Consider the following 23,858-nt stretch of genomic DNA (forward strand, 5'->3'; position numbering starts at 1 on the left):
CTTGCACCAATACAACTGCTGTACACAAAAAATAATAGAAAGCATACCTACGTTCCCTAGCATCCGCAACGTGATGTCTTAACTGCTGCACAAAGATGGACGTGGCGTTTCTTACCTGAAAAGGGCAGACAGAACGTCACTTCCTGTGCACAAGCCAAATGGAACATAAGAACTGCCACTGCTGGGTCAGACCAGTGGTCCATCATGCCCAGCAGTCCACTCCCGCAGCGGCCCCTAGGTCAAAGACCAGTGCCCTATCCGAGACTAGTCCTACCTGCCTACGTTCTGGTTCAGAAGGAGCTTGTCTAACTTTGTCTTGAATCCCTGGAAGGTTTTTTCTCCTATAACATCCTCCGGAAGAGCGTTCCAGATTTCTACCACTCTCTGGGTGAAGAAAAACCTTCCTTATGTTCGTACGGAATCTATCCCCTTTCAATTTTAGAGAGCGCCCTCTCGTTCTCCCCACCTTGGAGAGGGTGAATAGTGTCTTTCTCTACTAAGTCTATCCCCTTCAGTACCTTGAATGTTTCGATCATGTCCCCTCTCAGTCTCCTCTTTTCAAGGGAGAAGAGGCCCAGTTTCTCCAATCGCTCACTGTACGGCAACTCCTTCAGCCCCTTAACCATCTTAGTCGCTCTTCTCTGGACCCTTTCGAGTAGTACCGTGTCCTTCTTCACGTACGGCGACCAGTGCTGGACGCAGTACTCCAGGTGAGAGCATACCATGGCCCAGTACAGCGGCATGATAACTTTCTCCGATCTGTTCGTGATCCCTTTCGTAATCATTCCTAGCATTCTGTTCGCCCTTTTCAGGTTTAAACCATTCGGTTCCTTTTTTTGTTGAGTTGTTTTGGTTCAGTCTACTGGACCTCTCTTTATTCTTGTGTTTCAATACTACTAGAAACTCATCTATTCATGATATTTAATTATTGTTATATTTTATACAATCTAAAAGTGCCGACTGCTATATTTGAGGTCTCATAAATCCTTCATGGCAGTGGGTACCAATCCTATTGCAAAACAAAATAACATTTTCTTCCAGCCTCTCTGTTAAACTGTAGAATAAATGTTCACGAATTTAAGTTATTTCTGGTTTGTTTGTTTTTATATATAGAGACTTGAAAATTGAGAACTTTCTTCTAGATGAGAACAACAACATCAAAATTGTTGGTAAGTCCAGATCGATGTGCAAGAATGCATTTGTTTTCAGGACGTGTTTTTTTAACAGTTCAATTGACTTTCCATAGCAACCACTTCATTGTTAGCTGTATCCATTGGCTCAGTTACTGATTAACAAATACAGCTTTATAAGTAAGGATGAGTACTTGTCTTTAATATATTCTGATTTGGAACATAAGACCATAACATATGAATAGTCTTACTGGGTCAGACCAATGTCCAACCTAGCCCAGAATTCCGTCTTCTCGAAGGCTAATCCAGGTCACAAGTACCTGTAAAAAAACCAAATAGTAGCAGCATTCCATGCCACCGATCCAAGGCAAGCAGTGGCTTCTTCCATGTCTGTCTCAACAGCAGTTTATGGACTTTTCCTCCAGGAACTTGTCCAAACCTTTTTTTTTTTTTTTTAAGTGCAATATCTTTATTAAGTATATATATTATACAAGGAAAGAACAAAGTAAATACAAGCTGAGTCCAGTATAAAGAAAAGAACAGTAAACAAAAACAGTCCGCATCAGTATAAGTAGTCCGTAGTAGTTGAGTAGCAAGTACATGTAATATCATCATAAAGAGAAGAGCAATAAGAAGAGGAAAAAACAATTTCTGCTTACATAAGTGTAGTATTTAAGACATATCGCAAAAGGAAGTTAAGGGTGCCCATCGTTTGTCATGAGTATGTAATGAGCCACGTTTTTCTGCAAAGCATCTTTTTTTAAAACCAGCTACGTTAACCGTTCTTACCAAATTCTCTGTCAATGTGTTCCAGAGCTTAACTAGCCTTTGAGTGAAAAAAATATTTCCTCCTATAGGTTTTAAAAGTATCTCCCTGTAACTTTATTGAGTGTCCCCTAGTATTGGAAAAGTTCCCTCTGCGGCATCCCGCACCCCTCCTGACGCGACTCCCGCTGTCTTTCTTTCTGTCTGTCTCTGTCCCGGGCCCCCTTTGTCTGTTTGTCTTTCTGTATATCTCCCTGCACCTGTGTCTTTCTTCTTGTCTTTCTGTCTCCCTTCCTTCCTCTGTCTGTCTGTCCAAAGCAGCATTCCCTCCCCCCATACCAGTTCCCTGTGCACCTGCCCCTGTGTCTTTCTTCTTGTCTTTCTGTCTCCCTTCCTCCCTTTGTCTGTGTGTCCAAAGCAGCATTCCCTCCCCCTCCATTTCCCTCCCCCCACACCAGTTCCCTGTGCAGCAGCATTATTGTTTCCTCTACCCCCTTTCCCTTCCCACAGTCGCGACTACAAACGGGTGCCCGAGTCCTTTGCCGGCGGCCCCCCTTCCCTTTCCGCGGGTCCGAGTACACATGGCGATTCAAGCTGCGTGTCCACCAGTCTTCACACGCTGCTTCGGGTCCTTCTACTGGCCTGATTTACTCTGGCACGTCCGGAGCAAATCAGGGTAGTAGAAGGGCCCGAAGCAGCGTGTGAAGACTGGTGGACACGCTGCTTAAATCGCCAGTCGGGACCGCGGTAAGGGAAGGGGGGGGGGGGCGGCGGAAATCTTCTTCTACCTTGCCTCTCCTCCACCGTCGGGAGTCAGCGCTAGGAGCTTTAACGGCTGGTGGTTCCATGTTGAAACAATCCCGCGCCTCTTTGAAAACTGTGACGCCGCTGGAGCCGGGAGACGACGGAGAGGGCAGGGGGTGAGCCGCGCATGCGCACTTCCTAGCCACAGCTCACAGAAAACGGACCCACGCTTAGGAAGTGTGCATGCTCGACTTACCATTTTATTATATTAGATGTATATGAAAAATGGATAGAAGAAATTGCATTACAATTAGTAATATTATTATGGGGGTGCGGTCAGGGGTGAAGCCTGGGCAGGTCTGTGGCGGAGATTGGGAGGGGGTACTCGGATGATATTTATTAGACTTAGAGGGTATTTGGCTTGAAGAAGTTGAGAAACACTGCCTTAGATTACTGCTGAGTCTATTACCTCTTAACCTCATTAAATACCTGTTCAATCTGGAGTAGGGAATGACATGGTGACTGTTAGCTGCGGGTAGGAACGGAACATAAAAAAGATTGGTAGCTGTCGGTACGGGGCCTTGTCCCCACAGTAAAGTATCTGCCACGGGTTTCCTCCCTTCCCACACCTCCAGGTCAGCAGCCTTCCTCGCGATCTGTGCAGTCCTGCAGCCCCCTCCTACCCCTCCCGATCACTGTGGTCCGGGCATCTCTTCTTCTCGTTGGGCCATCTCCTTCCCTTCCCCTCACCTTCGCTTGCACTTTTCAGAGTTTTCTCTCTCTGAGCAGCCCGGATGCCATAGCCTTTTCACAAGTCATGCACGACTGCCCCAAAACTTCTCCTCTAATACGAGCCACCCAGACGGAAACAGGAAGTTGCATCAGAGGAGAAGTTTCAGGGCAGTTGCGCGCGACCTGTGAGAAGGCTATGGCATCCGGGCCGCTCAGAGAAAGAAAACCTTGATTCTAAAAAGCACCCACGAAGGTGACGGGAAGGACGGGAGATGGCTCGATGAGGGAAAGAGGTCGAGTGGTGCCGAAGGGGAGGGGAGAGAGGAAAAGACAACGAAGGGAAAAGGGGAGGAGAGAGAGGAGAGAGCAGATGCCGCATAGAAGTGGGAAGGAGAGAGAGATGGGAACAGATGCTGGAAGGAAGTGGAGAGGAGAGAGAGGGAGGAGCAGATGCTAATTTTGTGTTCAGAATTTTAAATTATTTTGGAGTGCTATGTGCTGGTACAGAATGCAGCTTGATATGTTGTAGGTCATGTGCCATTCTCTTTTTCAGTTTCTGTTGGGAGTTCGTTTTTTATTGGGTTGTTTTTTTAACTAATTTTTGTTTTAGATTAGGTTCTCAGAAGGCAGCATAGGTGAAGCTGGGAATATTTCTTTCAGTAGTTCATCTTCCTGAAGTAATGGCTGTGGATTTTTTTTATGTTTCTCCTCAGTTGCTCCAGCTTTAGATTATATGTGAAGGGTGGAAGCTAGAAAAGTCATAATAAAAGGTGACCCGTCAAAAGCGCGCTGACAATCCCGTGCACGCCACGGCTTCTGCCAATTTCAGGCCTTCAGGTTTGTGCTCTGATGGGAGGTGTGGAGGGGAACCCCCCACTACACTTAGAAGTCCTGGCGCTTCTGTTAGGGGGGTATGTGGGGGAAACCTCCCCTCCCCACTAGACTGAAAACTCCCATTCTCCTTTCTTCAGGAGTTTTCAGTGTAGTGGGGGGGAGGTTTTCCCCCCCAAACATCCCCAAACGGGAGCGCCAGGACTTCTAAGTGTACTGGGGTGGTTTCCCCCTCCCCAAAAAAACCCCTCAGAGCGCAAATCTGAAGGCCAGAAACTGGCAGAAGTGGCAGTGGCGGCAGCGTGCAAATGTCGCCATGGGTTTGTCAACGCGCTAATGTCCGACGCGCTTTAGTTATGGTACCTAGGAAAAGAATGGGATACAGGCTCAGTCTATGAACAGAATTCCTCAAAGTTGGCTCAAGCCTGAACTTTGACTAGATACTTCAGTGAGTTGAAGGATTTTTCTTTGTCTCCATCTGTCTTGCAGATTTTGGGCTGAGCAACACTCTGAAGTTTGAGAGCCTGTCTGAAGAGTTGTTAAATACCCAGTGTGGAAGTCCAGCATATGCTGCCCCTGAACTATTAGCACATAAAAAATATGGTCCAAAAGTGGATGTCTGGTCTATGTAAGTAGATCTGTGACGAGATTAAATTCAATGAGTTAAAAGCATGAGGCCGAGAGTGAAAACCAAATTCAAAAGTTCTGTGACGCTACTGGAAATCATTATGTCGCACAGTGTCTTGCAAACCTTTTTCTGCCACAGCACACTCAACGCAGAACCACGTCTGGAAGACCTCTGCGCGCGCATGGATGATGACGTGATGGTGTCAAGTGATGTCATCACGTCAATGTCTGCGCATGTGCGGAAGCCCTCCAGACACAGGTCCTGAGCTCGGGAAATTTCAAAACCCGAACAAATTGCTGGGTTTTGGAAATCCTTCTTATCTGCTAACCCTGAAATTGCTACGCCAGGGGAGGGGGGTAGCAGAGAGGAGGAGAGCCACCGGCTGACTCGCGTACAGGACATCTCTCGTGGCACACCTGGAATCTCGCTGCGGCACACGGTTTGCGATTCACTGATGTACTGAGCTGAGAGGAACTGGAAGTAAGCCTTTCTGAAGATAAATGGCAAGAAGTTCAAGGTATTTATAGATGGAATGTTCTCTATTTTTGTTGGCAGAGGAGTTAGCGCGTTTGCTATGCTAACTGGCACATTGCCTTTTACTGTTGAGCCATTCAATATTAAACAACTTTATCAGAAGATGGTAAATGGCGAGATCAGCCCTATTCCTCCGGATACTTCTTCAGGTAACTCATTCATTTACATTGTGTCATAGGCCAAAGCCTTTGTTGTTCGATATGCAGTTTTCAAGACACAGTAAGGAAGATTAGCTTTGAAAAATTCCAGTTATTTCTGTACACCTGCGTCTTGTAATTGCTAGTAGATACAGAGGGGCATTTTCAAGAGGACATGTTAAGTTTGGATGTTTTGAGGAAAACGCCCAAAACTCCAGTAGAGAAAATGACCCATTTAAAAACAGCAAAACATCTTTTATTTTCACAAATGACCATTTCTAGTTGTGTTTACCTATAGTTCGTCTATCTTTTTTGACCATTTTCAAACATCTAAATGGAAAACACATACAAACAAACCATTGGGATGTACAAGCAGCCAGCATTCTTAGCAAACTGGCTGCGGACATCTCAGCAGAGCAGAGGGGCACTCTAGGGCAGTGGTCCCCTGGAGGACCACCAGGCCAATCGGGTTTCAGGATAGCCCTAATGAATATGCATGGAGCGGATTTGCATGCCTGTCACTTCCATTAGATGCAAATCTCTCTCATGCATATTCATTAAGGCTGGCCTGAAAACCCGATTGGCCTGGTGGTCCTCCAGGATAGGGTTGGGGACCACTGCTCTAGGGGATACTGCGGCAATTGTCACATTAAAAAGTCCCAGATACATATTTCACTATCACCTGCTTATATATGTATGGTGATCCTTCCAAAACCCACCCCAAACTTACTGTACCCACCTGTACACCACAACAGTAGCTCTTAGGCCTGCAGGTGTCATCTTTATGTAGGTACAGTAGGTTTTGGGTTCATGTTCCCTTGCTTTTTGGACCTTGTTCAGCTTTGTGAAATAAGGATTTGGATATTCATGAAGCATGGGACGTCTGAATGCCAGTTTATAGAGGTCTGAAACATGAATAATGCTTCTCGTAAAATAAGAACCATGGATGGAGATGTGGTAGATTCTGATCAATTTTCAGAGGACTGTGTTCATTAGGAGCTAGCTAAACTAAAGGTGGACAAAGTGATGGGGCCGGATAGTGTATATCTGAGGGTATGGAAAGAACTTAGGGAAGTTCTGGCGGCTCCGCTGGCTGACCTTTTCAGGATTTCTCTAGAACTTTCCATTTATGGATTTTCGTTAATCTAGCTTAACATCAATTTTGTAACTTTACCCCTTTTTTCCTTCTGTATCCAAGTATGTCAGTACGTTTGTTCGTCTCGCCCATTTTAAATAGTATGTTAATTTTATGACTTACTTTTATATTTTGGTTGTAATTCGCTTAGTAAATTATGGATAAGCGATTTATCAAATATAAATAAACTTAAACTTGAGTGGTACTGGAGAAGGGCAGATGTGGTTGAAAGTGGAAGTAGGGAAGAAATCTACGTGCCAGTAAGTCTGACTTCCGTGGTAAGTAAATTAGGAAACACTTTTAAAACAGAGAATAGTGCAGTTTCTGGAATCCTGTGGATTACAGAACTGGAGGCAACATGGATTCGCTAGAGGTAGGTCTTGTCAGACAAATCTGATCAATTTCTTTGACTGGGTGACCATTGAATTGGATGGAGGGAGTATGCTAGATGGGGTGCATTTAGATTTTAGCAAAGCTTTTGACGGCGTTGTACACAGGCATCTAATAAATAAACTGAGTGCCCTTGGGATGGGCCCCAAAGTGATGGGCTGGGTCAGGAAGGTTGACAGAGGGTTGTGGTCATATGGAGATCTCTCTGAGGAAAGGAATGTTACCAGTGGTGTGCTTCATGGTTCAGCTCTTGAGCCTGTTCTTTTTAATATTTTTGTAAGCCAGAGGGCCACCGCGTGAGCAGACTGCTGGGCACGATGGACCACTGGTCTGACCCAGCAGCGGCAATTCTTATGATATTGCTGGAGGGTTAACTGGTAAGATTTGCCTCTTTGTGGATGATACAAAAATTTGCAGTAGAGTTGAGTAGGCACCCCTGATGTTCATGTTTAATTAGCATTTGTCATACCGCATCAGCATATTAACAGACCTAAGTGGTTTACATTATAATACAAATAATTTATGAAAGGAACTCCATTAGAGATAGGAAAGCACTAGAAAGAAAGTACTAGATAGAGAATAAATTAAAACAAAATAATAATAATTGTGCTGAACCAATTTTCTTCGTTTCAGATGACAAACTGTCCATCCCAAATGATCCCTCAAAATAGAAGGTCTTCAGTCTAGTCTTGAATGACTGTGTGGTTACTTCTACTCCGGTGTCCAGTGGTAGATGATTCCATAATTGGGGGGCCAATGAAGTAAAAAGCTTTATTTCTAGTAAATTCCCGTTTGGCACTCTTTGCTGACGGGAGTACTAGTCTGTCATCTTCCATTGATCTTAATGTTCTCCTGGGGTGATAAGGTCTTATTAACGAATGTAAATATTCAAGTTGTTGATGATACAGAACCTGATGAACCAGGGATAGCGTTTCAAATTGTATCCTATAGTAAATAGGCAACCAATGGAAATTTTATGAATAAAGATGAGACCCTATCAAATTTCCTCTTAAATCCCAGCATTTTAATAGCGGTATTTTGAATAGTTTGTAATCTCCTAATATTACTTTTTGTTGTGCCCATGTAAATGATATTGCAATAATCCAATTTGGCGATCAATAATGCATGGACAAGAATATGCAGATTGTGTTCCAAAAATAATCCCCTAAGGACCTAATGAAGCTTGAAGAATGGTCTAAAATTTAGCAGCTAAGATTTAATGCTAAGAAATGCAAGGTCATGCATTTGGGCAGCAAAAACCCGAGGGAAAGGTACAGTTTAGGGGGTGAAGAACTTATGTGCATGACAGAAGAGAGGAAGTTGGGTATGATAGGATGTGATAATCTTAAATTGGGCAAAGAGGTTGAAAAGACAACAGCAAAAGCTAGAAGAATGCTAGAGTGCATAGGGAGAGGTATGGCCAGTAGGAAAAAAGAGGTATTGATGCCCCTATATAAGACTCTGGTGAGACCTCATTTAGAATATTGTGTACAATTCTGGAGGCCTCACCTTTAAAAAGATATAAAAAGGATGGAGTCAGTCCAGAGGAAGTCTACTAAAATGGTATGTGGTCTTCATCATAAGGCATATGGGGACAGACTTAAAGATCTCAATGTGCATACTTTGGAGGAAAGGCAGGAGAGGGGAGATATGATGAAGACATTTAAATATCTTTGTGGCATAAATAGGCATTAGGCCAGTCTCTTTCAATTAACAGGAAGCTCCAGAGTGAGAGGGCATGGGATGAAGTTAAGAGGTGGGAGGCTCAGAAATAATCTTTTTTTTTTTTTTTTTAATAATTCTTTATTCATTTTTAAACTTTCAGCAAGTGCACAATATAAGTAATACATAGATTTACTAACATCACTTGATAAATCTATCAAGATCATAACAAAGGTATATATATCTAAACCCTTCTTCCCCCCTCCCTTTCCATACAATTATTTAATTGAATCAATCTTTGTTATATTTCTTTTTTACATTTTTATTATTATTTTTTTTTTCATTTATATAAACCCTCCCCTTTCCCTTCCAATCATAAATAATGTTAAGAAAATATTTTTTTACAGAAAGGGTAGTAGATGCATGCAATGGTCTACTGATAGAGGTGATGGAGACAAAGACTGTGTCTGAATTCAAGAAACGTGGGACAGGCATGTGGGATCGCTTAGGGAGAGGAAGAGATAGTGGATGGGCCATTTGGCCTTTAATCTGCCATCATGTTTCTTTGAAAGGGCAACCTAAAGATTGTTTTCTCATTTTTTTTCAGGAGCTGTGCATTTTATGCATTTATTACTTGAACCTGATCCAGATAAACGGCCTACAGTGAAGGAAGCAATGAAAGATAAATGGCTCAATGAAGGATTTATCAGGAAGCCATTGAATTGCATCACATATAAAAACAGGTAATATGTAGCACATCAAGGTAAAGATGCTGCTGGACTTAGTTTTAGCAGGGATAAACATCTTCTGTTCTAAGTTCGAGTAATGTTGATATATTGAACAATATTGAAAAGTACTTATGCATTGTTGACTACCTATGTTGTTTAAAAATCAAATGACCTGAACCTCAGAACGTCTAACACCACCCTGTCTGCAGATGGGGGAGAAAACTGGAATCTTCATGTCATAATGAGAGTCATTTTCAAAACCTAGAGACATCCAAATAATGACATAAAGTGACATTAGGATATGTTAATCGCCAAAATGGCCAAATCGCCATTTTCAAAACCTACTTCCTAGACATTTGAGTACAGTTGGTTGTAGGTCAATTTTGAAGGGCTCCCCATACAATGTAAGGGGGTTATGGTGGGATGTGTAATTGGTACCCTTTATGTGGAGTTCACTGTAGTGCCTCCCTTGGGTGCCCCAATGCTCTGCTGGCATGTCTGTGTGACCAGTCTACTAAAAAGGCTGGTCCTCCTATATGTAAATGGATCATTTTGTACATTTTTCATCTGAATATTTTGTTTTTCAAAAATGACCAAAAAAAATAGTCACACTAAGGTAAACACATCTAGAAAGGTCATAAGAACATAAGAATTGCTGTTGCTGGGTCAGACCAGTGGTCCATTGTGCCACAGTCCTCTCCCGCAGCGGCCCTTAGGTAAAGGACCAGAGCCCTATCTGCATTTTTGAGAAAAAGATGGATGTCTTGCAGTTTCAAAAATGGACATATTTCCTACCCGTGTTTGGGACACGTTTCACAAAACGTCCAAAATCGGACTTAAGACACCATATTGAAAATGCCCCTCCATACCTTCTAAACGTCAACCAAAGTAGCAACTTTTGGGGACCACACAGGTTCCTTTGTCTGAACGAGATATTGGGTTTCTTTTTCATTCCAGACTTCGTCCAGATGAGCTAAACATGATTGTTTTAAATTACATGACTGAAAACTTAGATCTTAGCCTTTCAGAAGTTATCAACGTGTTGATAAATAACAGGCCATCTCCTGTCATGGCTGCTTATTGTCTATTGCTGAAAAAGCTTCTAAAGTATCAGAAAGAGCACAAAACCATGAAGGTAAGCAAATCAGAATGTGAGCATAACTTTAAAGCTGCGGTAAGCCAGGGTGGGGTCTCAGTACAGACCTGCACTCAAACCCTTTCATTCCCGCCTCCTCCAACAGGATATTTCTGTCAGACTCTGGGTGAGACTCTGCAGTTGTTGAATACAGACTTGTGCTGTACTTTACATTTGGTGAGCGCATTCTTGAGAGGATAATGGAGGCAGCAGGCTCATGAAGGGGAAGGAAAGAAGGGATAGATACTGGACATGGGGGGAGGGGAGGTAGGGAAGGAGAGATGAGCCATTGGACATGAGAAGTTCAAGTTTCAAGTTCATTTAGTTTTTGATATACCGCCTATCAGGGGGACTCTAAGCAGTGTACAATAAAACAAAATATGCAAATATAAGTTATGAGATAAAATAAATAATAGACAGAAGGGAGGGAGTTGGGTATGATAGTATGTTGGGCAAAGAGGTTAAAATGACAACAGCATAAGCTAGAAGGATGCTAGAGTGCATAGGTCGCTTGTTGGGAAGATTGGAGAGGATGTGACAGCGTTGGAGCTCAAGTCGTCTTTTGTCAGCTAAGTCCTTGAACGTGCCTCCAACTGACTTTGCCCTTTTCTATACCTGAGCTGTTCTGTGAGGGAGTTTTTTTTGCCAGTGAAAGTATAAAAAGCAGTTTTGATTTGTACCTTTTGGTTCTAGGTTTTTTCTTCCTCTTTTTGGGTGCATGCTGAGTTTGAAGAAGGGGGTACCTCAGTGCCACGATCACACAACATTTTGACTCATCTCATTATATGAACATATTATATGTTGTGTGTCCTTGTATAATTTGTTAATAATTACAAGACAGATTTTTTAAAAACAAAGACCAGAAACAAAAAAGGATAGAGGGGGAGAAGAGAAAAGACAAATAGGAAAGGGGAAATAAATATCTTTTCTTGATTCATTTATCTTAAGCATTGTATATGACTTTAAACAAAAACGTTTTAAGATTTGATCTGAGCTTTGATATGGAATTTTCCTGTCTAACATGAGCGGGCAAAGCATTCAAGTTTCAAGTTTATTAAAAGTTTGTTGTACACGCAATGTCAAGAACTTCAATGCGTATGACAATTTAAAATTAGGAGACAAAAAAAGAGACAATTTTATACAAATAAACGTACAATGTAACGTACAAATAATTACCGATACAAAAGGAGAGAGGGATGAACTACAATCTTTAAAGACGATAGAGGTTCCATAAGGATGGTGCTGTCACAGAAAATATGGATTTGCGTGTGGTATCATAAACAATATGGCGCATCAATGGAATGGCTAGAAGATTTTGATCAGTGGAACGTAATGTTCTAAGAAAAGGGAGATGGGGAAATGCTAAACATGGGGAGTAGAGGATGGGTGATGAGATGCTGGACACTTTGGGAGATGAAGTGGAAGGGGAGACGCTGACTACCTAGGGAGGAGGATAGGGAAAGGAAGGGGATATGTTGACTTCCTGGAGGGGTAGGGAGGGATAGGGGAGGAAAGACTTTGGGAGGGGGGAGGGTGCATGGACGAAGTTTCACCTAATATATCAGATACCATAACTATAATATTAGCTGATAGCATGACCACAAAATCCAGCGGCAGTACTAGAATATAAATATATTCTTTGCTTGCTGGATTGATCTTGGCAAGATTATAAAGTCCATCCTAGCAGAAGAGTGCGATATCATCCAATAACATATTATAAGTTGATTTAGAACATGACAGAACAACCAAGGAGAACCAAGCAACTTCCACAGGCAACACAGCAGAAAACAAAGAGGAGGTGGGAATGACCTCAGCAAGCCTGATCAAGATGATGTTAATAGATCTTTATTATCCAATGTTGAAGACAAAAACACATTGAAATTGGACAACTTTAAATTAAGACTTATTGGGTCCTGCGCTCTACAATCAATATTGAATAATAAAGATCTATTAAAATAATCTTGATTTGGTTTGCTGCGATCATTCCCACATCCTTTTTGTTATCTGATGTAGGCTAAGACTCCAACTAATATCCAGATTGCATTGCATGGAATTGTGAGGAATCGCTTCAGAAAATGGATAGCGTGTCATCGATCAAACTATACCCCTCTTTTTTACAAAACCGTAGCATGCATTTTAGTGCCGGCCGTTGCAGTACCAGCTCCGATGCTCATAGAATTCCTTTGAGCGTCGGAGCTGCTATTGCCACAGCCGGTGCTAAAAGCTGCAGTACGGTTTTGTAAAAGGGGGGGGCTTGATGTTTAACTTAATGGTTTTAATTTGAATGAAAGTTGTAATTATAAATCTGATCATTTTTTTCACACTGAAATTTTGAATCTCACAATTGGTGTATGTTTAATTTTTTGGCTCCTGACATGGGCCATTTGGCCAAAACACAACCTATGTCAAGTCAGTTGAAGATTTTGAATAAAAGACATTTGTGCACCTTTGATGTATTTTTTGTATGTTTGTTTTTAAATTATCTCTGCTGTGGGGGTTTCTTGTGAATTGTGAAGGATTATTCTGGTTTTCTGATTTAGAAACTTGTTCTTATATTTATATTATCTTACATTTGCCACAATTCATTCAAAAATGTACCTATTCTTTTCTAACTTGTAAAACATCTAACCCAGGGGTGGGCAACAAGGGCCGCAATCCAGTCGGGTTTTTAGGATTTCCCCAATGAATATGCGTGAGATCTATTTGCATACAATGGAGGCAGTACGTGCGAATATATCTCATGCATATTCATTGGGGAAATCCTAAAAACCCGACTGGATTGTGGCCTTCGTTGTCCACCCCTGATCTAACCAATAAGCTTGGATTCCATATTTTGTATTCTAGAAAATAGAGCCTGAAGAATGGAACCCACCATCCAGAACTATATGGCAAGAAGCAGCAGAAAATCATGGTTTTCTCAGAAAGCTTCCTACCCAGGTGCTTATATAACTGTCATTTATTATACTGTATACAACAGTGGTTCCCAACCCTGTCCTGGAGGACCACCAGGCCAATTGGGTTTTCAGGCTAGCCCTAATGAATATGCATGAGAGAGATTTGCATATAATGGAAGTGAGAAGCATGCAAATCTGCTCCATGCATATTCATTGGGGTTAGCCTGAAAACCCGATTGGCCTGGTGGCCCTCCAGGGCAGGGTTGGGAACCACTGGTATACAAGGTACAAAGAACTGCACACCACCAGTATACAAAAGTAGATTTCTCTCTTATAACGTTTAGGATTCTGTAAAACTCCTCATCGGTTTTCATATTAAAATAATGATAGTTATTTAAAATAGAAACACCATGTAGAGACTGTAATGCACCTAAAACATAAGCTGGAAAAGGGGTGTCAAAGTCCCTCCTCGAGGGCCAGAATCCAGTCGGGTTTTCAGGATTTCCCCAATGAATATGCATGAGATCTATTAGCATACAATGAACTGGAAAACAGCTAACGTAATTCCACTCCACAAAAAGGGCTGCAGAACAGAGACAGAAAATTACAGACCGGTGAGTCTTACATCCATAGTGTGCAAACTCATGGAAACACTGATCAAACAGAAACTTGACAAAATTCTAGACGAAGAAAATTTACGTGATCCACATCAACACGGATTTACCAGGGGAAGATCCTGCCAATCTAATCTGATTGACTTCTTTGACTGGGTGACCAGTCATCTGGATGCCGGGGAGACCCTGGACGTGATATATTTGGACTTCAGCAAAGCTTTTGATAGCGTCCCACACCGCAGGCTGTTGAACAAACTAAAATCGATGGGATTAGGGGATACATTCACTACATGGGTAAGGGATTGGCTAGATGGTAGGCTTCAAAGGGTGATGGTAAACGGTACCCCCTCCAAAACGTCAGCAATGATGAGTGGAGTACCTCAGGGCTCCGTCTTAGGGCCGATTCTATTCAATTTATTCATAGGAGATTTGACCCAAGGGCTTAGAGGAAAAGTATCACTGTTTGCCGACGATGCCAAACTATGCAACATAGTTGGCAAAAGCAGTGTGCCTGACTTTATGACGCAGGACCTAAGACAGCTGGAACAGTGGTCATCAACTTGGCAGCTAGGCTTCAATGCTAAAAAATGTAAAGTAATGCACCTAGGCAAAAAAAATCCACACAGAACTTACACACTAAATGGTAAAACCTTGTCCAGGACCACGGTGGAACGTGATTTAGGAGTGATCATTAGCGATGATATGAAGGCTGCCAATCAAGTAGAGAAGGCTTCGTCCAAGGCAAGACAAATGATGGGCTGTATCCGTAGGGGTTTTGTCAGCAGAAAACCTGAAGTCATAATGCCACTGTACAGATCCATGGTGAGACCTCATCTCGAGTATTGTGTTCAATTCTGGAGACCACACTACCGGAAAGATGTGTTGAGAATTGAGTCGGTTCAGCGAATGGCTACCAGGATGGTCTTGGGGCTCAGGGATCTCACATATGAAGAAAGGTTAAAAAAACTGCGGATGTACTCACTGGAGGAGCGAAGAGAGAGGGGGGACATGATTGAGACCTTTAAGTATATCACGGGGCGTATAGAGGTGAAAGATGATATCTTCAGTCTTACAGGGCCCTCGGTAACCAGAGGACACTCGCTGAAAATCAGGGGAGGGAAATTTCAAGGTGATGCTAGGAAGTACTTCTTCACCGAAAGGGTGGTCGATCATTGGAACGAGCTGCCTCAGCGGGTGATTGAGGCCAGCAGCGTGTCAGATTTTAAGAGAAAATGGGATATTCATGTGGGATCTATAAGGGAGTAAGAGTCAGGGAGTGGGTCATTGGTATGGGCAGACTCGATGGGCTATGGCCCTTTTCTGCCATCAATTTCTATGTTTCTATGAAACAGTGCATGCCAATAGATCTCATGCATATTCATTGGGGAAATCCTGGATGGTCGCTGTTGCCCCCGTTTCACCCCTAGACCACCAGGCTTTAAAAAGTAAGTAAGTGGAGAGGTCCGGGAGGCGGGGGTGGGTCAGTGAGATGAAAAGCGCGAATAATCGAAGTCGCGAGTGCCAAACCCGCAAATATGGAGGGGGGACCTGTATAGACAAAATGGGTTACGGTTTGCCATACTTATAATGCATAGGGGAAGATAAGTGAAGAGAGATGGTGAGGGGCAGCTGAGTGTCAATAAAATTATCGATTGCACTGGAGGTGTTGAAACTTCACCTGTCTTTTATCCTTTGCGGGACACAGACCATAGAAGTCTTTTTCTATCTGGAACCAACTCTCCCCCACAAATCAGACTACAGAACTCTCTGATGACCTTCCGGAAAGCAGTAAAGACCCTCCTCTTCAACTGAAATTCTAACTGCAAACTACCCCTTGACTCTTATATTCCCCCTCCTTTCTGCACTCTCTTGTACTTAAGTTGCTGTATAATCTTTGTACTGTCCAAAATGTTTTCCATTGTAAATGTTGGCTTGTAACCTGTTCTGAGCTACTGGGAAGATGGGATAGAAATCGAAATAAATAAATAAATACCGTATTTTCACTCATATACCGTGCACCCGTGTAAAACGCGCACACGGGTATAGCGCGCGGGAAACTGTAATTTATGTAAAGAAATTTTTATATACCGCGCACACCCGTATACCGCGTATGCCGCCCCGACTCTCCCGTCACCGCCCGACTCTCCTCTGGCCGCCCCAACTCTCCTTTGGCCGCCCCGACTCTCCTTTCGCCCGCCCCGACTCTCCTCTCCCCCTTGAAGTCCTGTCCCCACCCTGAAAGCCTGATGCCCCCCCCGACGTCCGATTCACCCTCCCCGCAGGACCACTCGTACCCCCACCCCAAAGGACCGCTCGCACTTGCACTCGCACCCCCTCCCCGAAGGACCGCTCGCACCCCCACAGCCTCCCCACCCCCCCCCATCATGGAGAAGCTCCTACCGTTGTCCTGCTGCTTCCTCTGCCGGCGGTCCCGCCCCTTCTGTGAGCCCTGCGTCTGCGCTGCTTCCTCTTCCGGCGGTCCCGCCCTTTCTCTGACATCAGAGAAAGGGTGGGACCGCCGGAAGAGGAAGCAGCGCAGACGCAGGGCTCACAGAAGGGCCGGGACCGCTGGCAGAGGAAGCAGCAGGACAACGGTAGGAGCTTCTCCATGATGGGGGGGGAGACTGTGGGGGTGCGAGCGGTCCTTCGGGGTGGGGGGTGCGGGTGCGAGTGCATGTGCGAGCAGTCCTTCGGGGTGGGGGTGCGAGCGGTCCTGCGGGGTGAATCAGACGTCGGGGGAGGAACTATGTAAAAAAAAAGTTGTAAAACGTGCTCACGCATATAACGCGTGCGTTATACACGATTTTACAAACCATGCGCGTTATATGCGTGAAAATACGGTAGATGTCTAGATTTCCCTGGACTTGTCCTCCTCCTTTTGAGGACATGGCCGGGTGTCCAGATGGCTTTTCAAAACCCGGCACTTTGTCTGGGTTTTGAAAAGCTTCCCGACATAATTGTGTCGGGAAGGGGCATCTTCACGTGCGTGGACGCAATGCGGTGATGTCATGCGCATGCGTGCGTATGACATCATCGCATCATGTCTGCGCATGCGTGGATGCCAGCTGGGGGTGGAACAGGGTGGGAAAAAGACAGAACTGGGCGGTCCTGGCGAGGCGGCCATGGGTCCAGCACATTGTGGTGATTTTAATTTTAATTTAATTTAATTCTTATATACCGCTAATAACCGTGAGGTTTCTAAACGGTTTACAAAAATGAATGCATTAAAAGATAGAATAAATAAAAATAAATAAGATAGGTTCTTGGAAATTCCCTAACTGTCCCAAAGGCTCACAATCTAACTAAAGAGACAATTTATGAAAAATAAAGATAAAATATAAAGACAGAGATAGATATAGAGATAGAAATGAATATTTCACCAAGTAATGAATAAATAAATTAAAGATAGAATTAAAATAAATAAGAAAAATAAATAAAAAATAGAAATAGAAGAAAGTATCAAGAGAAATAAAAAATATATATTTAAAGTGTTCTCCCCTGCTGGATCGGGGGAGGGGTGTAACTGTGATCAGGTGCCCTGCTGGAGAGGGGCTCCTGATACTGCTGCTGGTCTCGGTGAGCCGTTGGCACCGCTTCTTTTGAAGTGTTCTCCCTTGCTGGATCCACAAGCAAAGCTTAAAAATCACTTTTAAATAGAAGCATATTAATGGAGTGTTATTATTAAGATTTTTACTTGCAGTAAATTTTTGTTCACGTAAGCGGACATTTCTACATCATTTTTCAGAGGACAACAACGATGGAGAAAAGGAATGGCAAACAACTTGAAAGCATCAACCAGGAAGTGGAGATTCAGAAGACCCATCAATTAATACGAGACACAGGCAAGACAAGAGAGAAAGGAGAGCAACTGTCTACCCAAAACCCAGCATTTCCAGATGTTGTTGGAGAAGAAGAAACTGCAATTTCATTGAAAACCCCAGAAAACCTACAGGAAGGTATTGATGACGTTTGCATAAGGCTTATAAAGCACAGTTACTTGCCTGTAACAGGTGTTATCCGAGGAAAGCAGGCAGATAGTCTCACATGCATATGATGTCATCCATGGAGCCCGGTACAGACAGTGCAAAAAGTGTAGTCACTCTTCAAAGTACCTGCGCCAGTGCCTTTCCACCCATCAGCTCACGGAACCATCAGTTCAGTGAAAAAAAGCCAAGAATCCAACTAGGGGAGGTGGGAGGGTTGTGAGAATATCTGCCTCCTGTCCTCCTGTGCTTTATCCTAGGACAAGCAAGCGGTATATTCTCACATGTGGGACTCCCTAGCTGAACCGAAAAGGGTGGAGGACCACCAGGCCAGTCAGGTTTTCAGGATAACCCTAATGAATATGCATGAGAAAGATCTGCATATAATGGAAGTGCCAGGCATGTAAACCTGCTCCATGCATATTCATTAGGGCTATCCTGAAAACCCGACTGGCCTGATGGTCCTCCAGGACAGGGTTAGGTACTACTGATCTAGAGTAGTGGTTCCCAACCCTGTCCTGGAGGACCACCAGCCAGTCAGGTTTTCGGGATAGCTCTAATGAATATGCATGGGGCAGATTTGTATGCCTGTCACCTCCAGTATATGCAAATCTCTCTCATGCATATTCATTAGGGTTATCCCAAAAACTTGACTGGCTGGTAGTCCTCCAGGACAGGGTTGGGAAGTGGAACCACTACTCTAGAGCAGGGGTAGGCAATTCCGGTCCTCGAGAGCCGGAGCCAAGCCAGGTTTTCAGGATATCCACAATGAATACGTATGAGATGGATTTGCATGCACTGCCTCCTTAAGATGCAAATCTATCTCATACATATTTATTGTGGATATCCTGAAAACCTGACCCGGTTCTGGCTCTCGAGGACTGGAATTGCCTACTCCTGCTCTAGAGGAAGTTGAAAAGAGACTCTCTTGGAGGGCACAAGAAATTTCTTGATGCTCATGATCAAGACACACCAGTCATGCGGGTCAGCACCTTATATGGTCCTGTTGTACTGAGTTATCACCTCTTGATGCCACTAGGGTACATTGGACATTGAGAGGAAAACCACTGATGCAAAATCAAAGGGCTCAATGACCCAGGGAGCTTGAGTGAAATTATAGCCGAAAATAGCTCAATGCTCCTGGAACGGGAAAAGGCTTTAAGCGGCCCAAAGACCTGAAAATAAAAAGTCAAAAAAATTCAAAAAGCTCGACTATAAGGGAAGGAACTTGAAAGAAAAGAACAAATAATGGCAAAAACTGAAGGGAAGGCACCCAAAAAAGGCAAAGGTTTGACGCGTTGAGAACTCTGAAAGCACAGCTCAGCTCCGCGGAATACTAAGAACTGCAGGTCCCTTGAGCTGATGTCAGGCAGGAAGGCATCAGCACACACGTGATATGGACAGTACTTAATGTAACCCCCTCCTTCTCAGACTGAGGTAAAAAGGTATCCCTCTTGAAATAAGATTTGTTTTGTAGTCGTGCACACCGAGGGTTAAATTGATACCTTTCCCCAGGAGAAGGGGTGAATTACATAAACAAAATAATAATATATAATAATATGGTATAACCTTGAAATAAAAATAGTTATTAAACGTATAATAAAATAAATATAAAGAAGCACTAAGGATTCAGAATTAAAATTAGAAATAATATTTAATAAACAAATGCTGTAAATCAAATCTAAGCAAAGAGATTCTACTTCCCCTCTGTAAAGTTCTTCTTTTTCCTCAGATTTGGGTATTTGAGGCTTTATTTTCTCCTAATCTAATAACCCCAAATTGCCTAAATATACTTTCTAAGCTAGGAAAAAAATAGATAATTGATATTCCCTATACTTTTCCCTCCCCAGAATTTCCTATTTCTAAAATCACTCAAATTTCCTATATCTCAAATCTCAGATTCTAAATAAACTTTTCAACAGATATTCTCAGGAAAAGGTTCCCAAAACAGTTTACCAATTTTCTTTTATCAATATTCTCTTATAACATTCCACAGGAATCTGTCACAGGATCTCTCATAAAATCCCCTGCAAAAATCAGCACCACAGAAGTCACTCAAAGATCCTCTCAAACATTTCCCAGAAGAGTCTCATAGAAGAGCAGACTGAAACTTTCCTCAAAAAATCAGCACAATAAATTTCTCACTTATAGAATCTCTCAAACACTTCTCAGAAGATTCTCACAGAATATCAGAATATCAGACTGAAACTTTATGCAGAACTCAGCACCATATATTTCTTAGCCAGGGAATCTTTCACACATTTCCCAGAAGATTCTCGCAGAACATCACAAAAAAATCTCTTCAGACTCTCAAACATTACCAGCGTCCATACCAAACTTCAGACCTTATCCAGAATTTCACAATCCTTCACAAATTCAAATAAAAACCACCATAATTACCTTCTCACCAGGCACAGAAACCAAAACACCTCCACGCAGATCCAAGTCACCCTCCCCACTGTCAAATCTGACCGTTCGAAGGTTCAGACAACTGATGCTGATCTCTGCAGGAGGACAGCAGACCTGTGCAAGAAATCAGCAACAGAAAACCTCAAAACTGCACCAGTACAAACAATACACAAACCATACTTCTCAAAATAGAAAAAAACCCACAGATCTTACCTTCCAGGTCCTCTCTGCTTCATTAAACCCTTTAAAAACTTCTTTAAACCCTGTTTTTCACACTCAAGTAACTATTAAACTTTTAACCCTGGTTACATTAAAATTTAAAGTGACAGTACATAAGAACATAAGAAGTTGCCTCTGCTGAGGCAGACCAGAGGTCCATCCCGCCCAGCGGTCCGCTCCCGCGGCAGCCCATCAGGCCCATTGCCTGAGCAGTGGTCCCAAACTATCCCTATAACCTACCGCTACTCCTATCTGTACCCCTCAATTCCTTTATCCTCTAGGAACCTATCCAAACCTTCTTTGAAGCCTTGTAACGTGCTCCGGCCTATCACAGCCTCCTGAAGCGCGTTCCATGTATCCACCACCCTCTGGGTGAAAAAGAACTTTCTGGCATTTGTTCTAAACCTGTCCCCTTTTAATTTCTCCGAGTGCCCCCTTGTACTTGTGGTTCCCCATAATCTGAAAAATCTGTCCCTGTCTACCTTTTCTATACCCCTATACACTTGGTATCTGTTCATACTGGGCTCCGTGGATATCACTCACGTGAGAATATTATCCCTGCTTATCCTCGGAGAATGGACTTTATGTTATAGCTTAAGGAATAAAACCGAACGAACTTGATAGGTTTTCCCTCATAGTCTGTTTTTCTGAGAAACAGTCCTGTTACTAATATTACTAATCATTTCTATAGCGCTTCTAGATGTGTGCAGCTCTGTTATATGCAAATCTGGTCTCATGTTATCGGTTAAATATGTGATTCTGTTTGCGTATGGACTTTACTGTGACCCGCCTTGGGAAAGGTTTTTGGGGCACAAGATGTGCTGACAGTTGACTGTTATCACCTGGTTTCTATGTAAGGCTTGGCCCTCTCCTTGAAAAACGAAACTTATGTGACCACAACTCAAGTTCACCTTAGCCATAGTAGAAAATGTTCAATAGAAATGTCTTTTAATTTGCACTTGTAGATAGTGGCAGCATTTCATGGGGCCCACTTGCCAAACCCCTCTTTCATGGGGTTCACTGAAGCGTGCAGTCCCCTTACATCCATTTGCACATAATGAATCTTTTTTTCTCAATCCAAATTTTTTTGTGTGCTTATTCCGAAACTTTTTTTTTTAAATTCCCTACTATTGAATTCTTGTTGTCTAATGTAACTGCTGCCTTTGCTGGAAATAAGTGACCGCGTTTTCTTATTTATTCTTCTCAGCTTCCAAGTTTGCAGACAGAGAACTGATTCACCTAGAGCTACCCAAGTCTCCCCAGGATAAGCCCTCAAACCAATCACTAAACCAGCCGTCTCTGGATGAACGAGACCATGTGGATGATGCTGAAGTTCAAAGACCTTGTGCTCATGAAAAACAGACTCCTGCATCATTAGTTAATGCACCGTCCGAACAACCATCTCTATCGAGTTCAGGCACAGTAACCCCAAGGGCTTTACTGGAAAGCAAAGCCTCAAAACAAAGTCCAGCACCTCAACAAGAGGCAATATTTAAAGACCTCCTCAAAGCGATGGATGAGAATATTCCAGTGCCTACTCGGCAGTCCCCAGAAAAAGAAAGTCAACATCTAGCAATGAATGACGTGCCTCAATTGGCTCCTTTACCCAGGCTAAGGCAAGCTGTGTTTAGAGATGCATTATCAAAACGGTTTTCATGGGTTGGACTCTCGCAACAAGCAGCGCCTACCTCTCCTCCATTTCTGGCTGATTGCTCCAGACCTCCAGTTTTTTCATTGGCCCGCCAGCAAACCCTGATGGCCAGAAGTTTGAGGCAGTCTAAAGAAAAACCAAGGATGTCGTTCACCAATGCTAAGATGAAGAGAAACTTGATACAGCTAAGACACACTCATCAAGCTACAGATCTAAACCTTCCAATGCTCTCTCTTCCATGCTCAACAAAAGCAGAGAAAAAAATCTGAGGGGTTGATATTCAAAGCCAGTTGACTGGATGATTAACTGGCTCTGAGCTCGCTCCAAGGGAAGATTCAGCAGCATTTATCCAGATAGCGCCAGGCATTATCCCCTCTAACCACTAACGTCAAAACTGGCAATTGTGGGGACGCTCTGGGAGCGAAGTTGGCACGTAACTAGATAAGTGCCAATATTCAGCCCTTAATTGGTTAAGTTAGACAGACAAATAGAATCACATAAAAAACAGTCCCATCTTTGACCAGTTTAGCTTATGCTGGGTTTCACTAAAACGCGAAATAGCTTCTTACCACGGGCCGGCAAGGTAAATGCTCTGACACTCATAGGAATTGAATGAGCATTAGAACATGTAACTCGCCAGCCCATAGTAAGAAGCTCTTCTGCGATTTAGTAAAAGGAGCCCTTAATCAGTTAAAGGCTGACTATCGGCACTTACCAGGTTAAGTGCCAGATGACCACAAATAACCTAGTATCCAAAAGCTCCGCCCTAGACCTCTCTCACTGGATCACAGCTCTCCCACCTAGAGAATGACATGGGAACAAATTTGTCCCCATGCCCGCAGGAACTCAATTTCCCCATCCCTACACGTTCTGTCCTTGTCCCTTCCCCATTCCTGTAAGCTCAGCCTTAACTGCTTAAGACTCAAACACTTATGATTTTAAAGTGTTCAAAGCTTGTGCAGAAGAGGACAGAGCTTAAGCATTGGTTGAATGAGGCATTATGACATCACAATCTGAGCTCTAGAATGTTGCTACTTAGGATTTTAAAGTGTTTGAGGCTTGTGCAGATGAGGACGGAGCTTAAGCATTGGTTGAATGAGGCATTATGACATCACAATCTGAGCTCTAGAATGTTGCTACTTAGGATTTTAAAGTGTTTGAGGCTTGTGCAGATGACGACAGAGCTTGCTGGAATGGGGCAGGGACAGGGACAGAACTCATGGGGATGGGAAATGGAGTTCCCGCAGGGACGGGGACAAATTTGTCTCCGTGTCATTCTCTACCCCCACCTACCTCCTCACCAGCCGTTGCCATTTTAAATCTTCGGGCAGCCATCAACAGCAACAAATGAGCCTGCTTTTGTTGGCCTGCCTTGGAAGTCTTAATTCTGCAGCAACTGGACGCTGCAGAATGAAGACTTCCAAAGCACGCCGACAGCAGCAGGCTCACTCGTCGCTGCCGGTTGCCGGAAGATTTAAAATGACAGCATCTGGGGAGGAGGTGGATGCCATAACTCTTCTGACCTCTGACTGCCAAT

General features: G+C 43.3%; 1 protein-coding gene across 3 annotated transcripts in view; it reads left to right on the forward strand.

Annotated features, from left to right (window-relative positions):
* LOC117356475 (hormonally up-regulated neu tumor-associated kinase-like) overlaps positions 1-23,240 on the forward strand; it is a 93,792-nt gene extending 70,552 nt beyond the window's left edge. For 2 of the 3 annotated variants that reach the window (XM_033935716.1, XM_033935715.1), the window contains 8 exons: positions 1,114-1,169; positions 4,692-4,830; positions 5,386-5,513; positions 9,296-9,431; positions 10,374-10,551; positions 13,396-13,488; positions 17,805-18,015; positions 21,878-23,240. In XM_033935716.1, the coding sequence (XP_033791607.1) occupies positions 1,114-1,169; positions 4,692-4,830; positions 5,386-5,513; positions 9,296-9,431; positions 10,374-10,551; positions 13,396-13,488; positions 17,805-18,015; positions 21,878-22,590 (1,654 nt within the window). In that variant the 3' untranslated portion in view covers positions 22,591-23,240. The remainder of the gene's footprint in view (positions 1-1,113; positions 1,170-4,691; positions 4,831-5,385; positions 5,514-9,295; positions 9,432-10,373; positions 10,552-13,395; positions 13,489-17,804; positions 18,016-21,877) is intronic. The other variant, XM_033935717.1, reaches the window with a different exon arrangement.
* The last annotated feature ends 618 nt before the right edge of the window (positions 23,241-23,858 follow it).

The sequence above is a fragment of the Geotrypetes seraphini genome, chromosome 3 (genome assembly GCF_902459505.1).
Source record: "Geotrypetes seraphini chromosome 3, aGeoSer1.1, whole genome shotgun sequence".
NCBI lineage: Eukaryota > Metazoa > Chordata > Amphibia > Gymnophiona > Dermophiidae > Geotrypetes > Geotrypetes seraphini.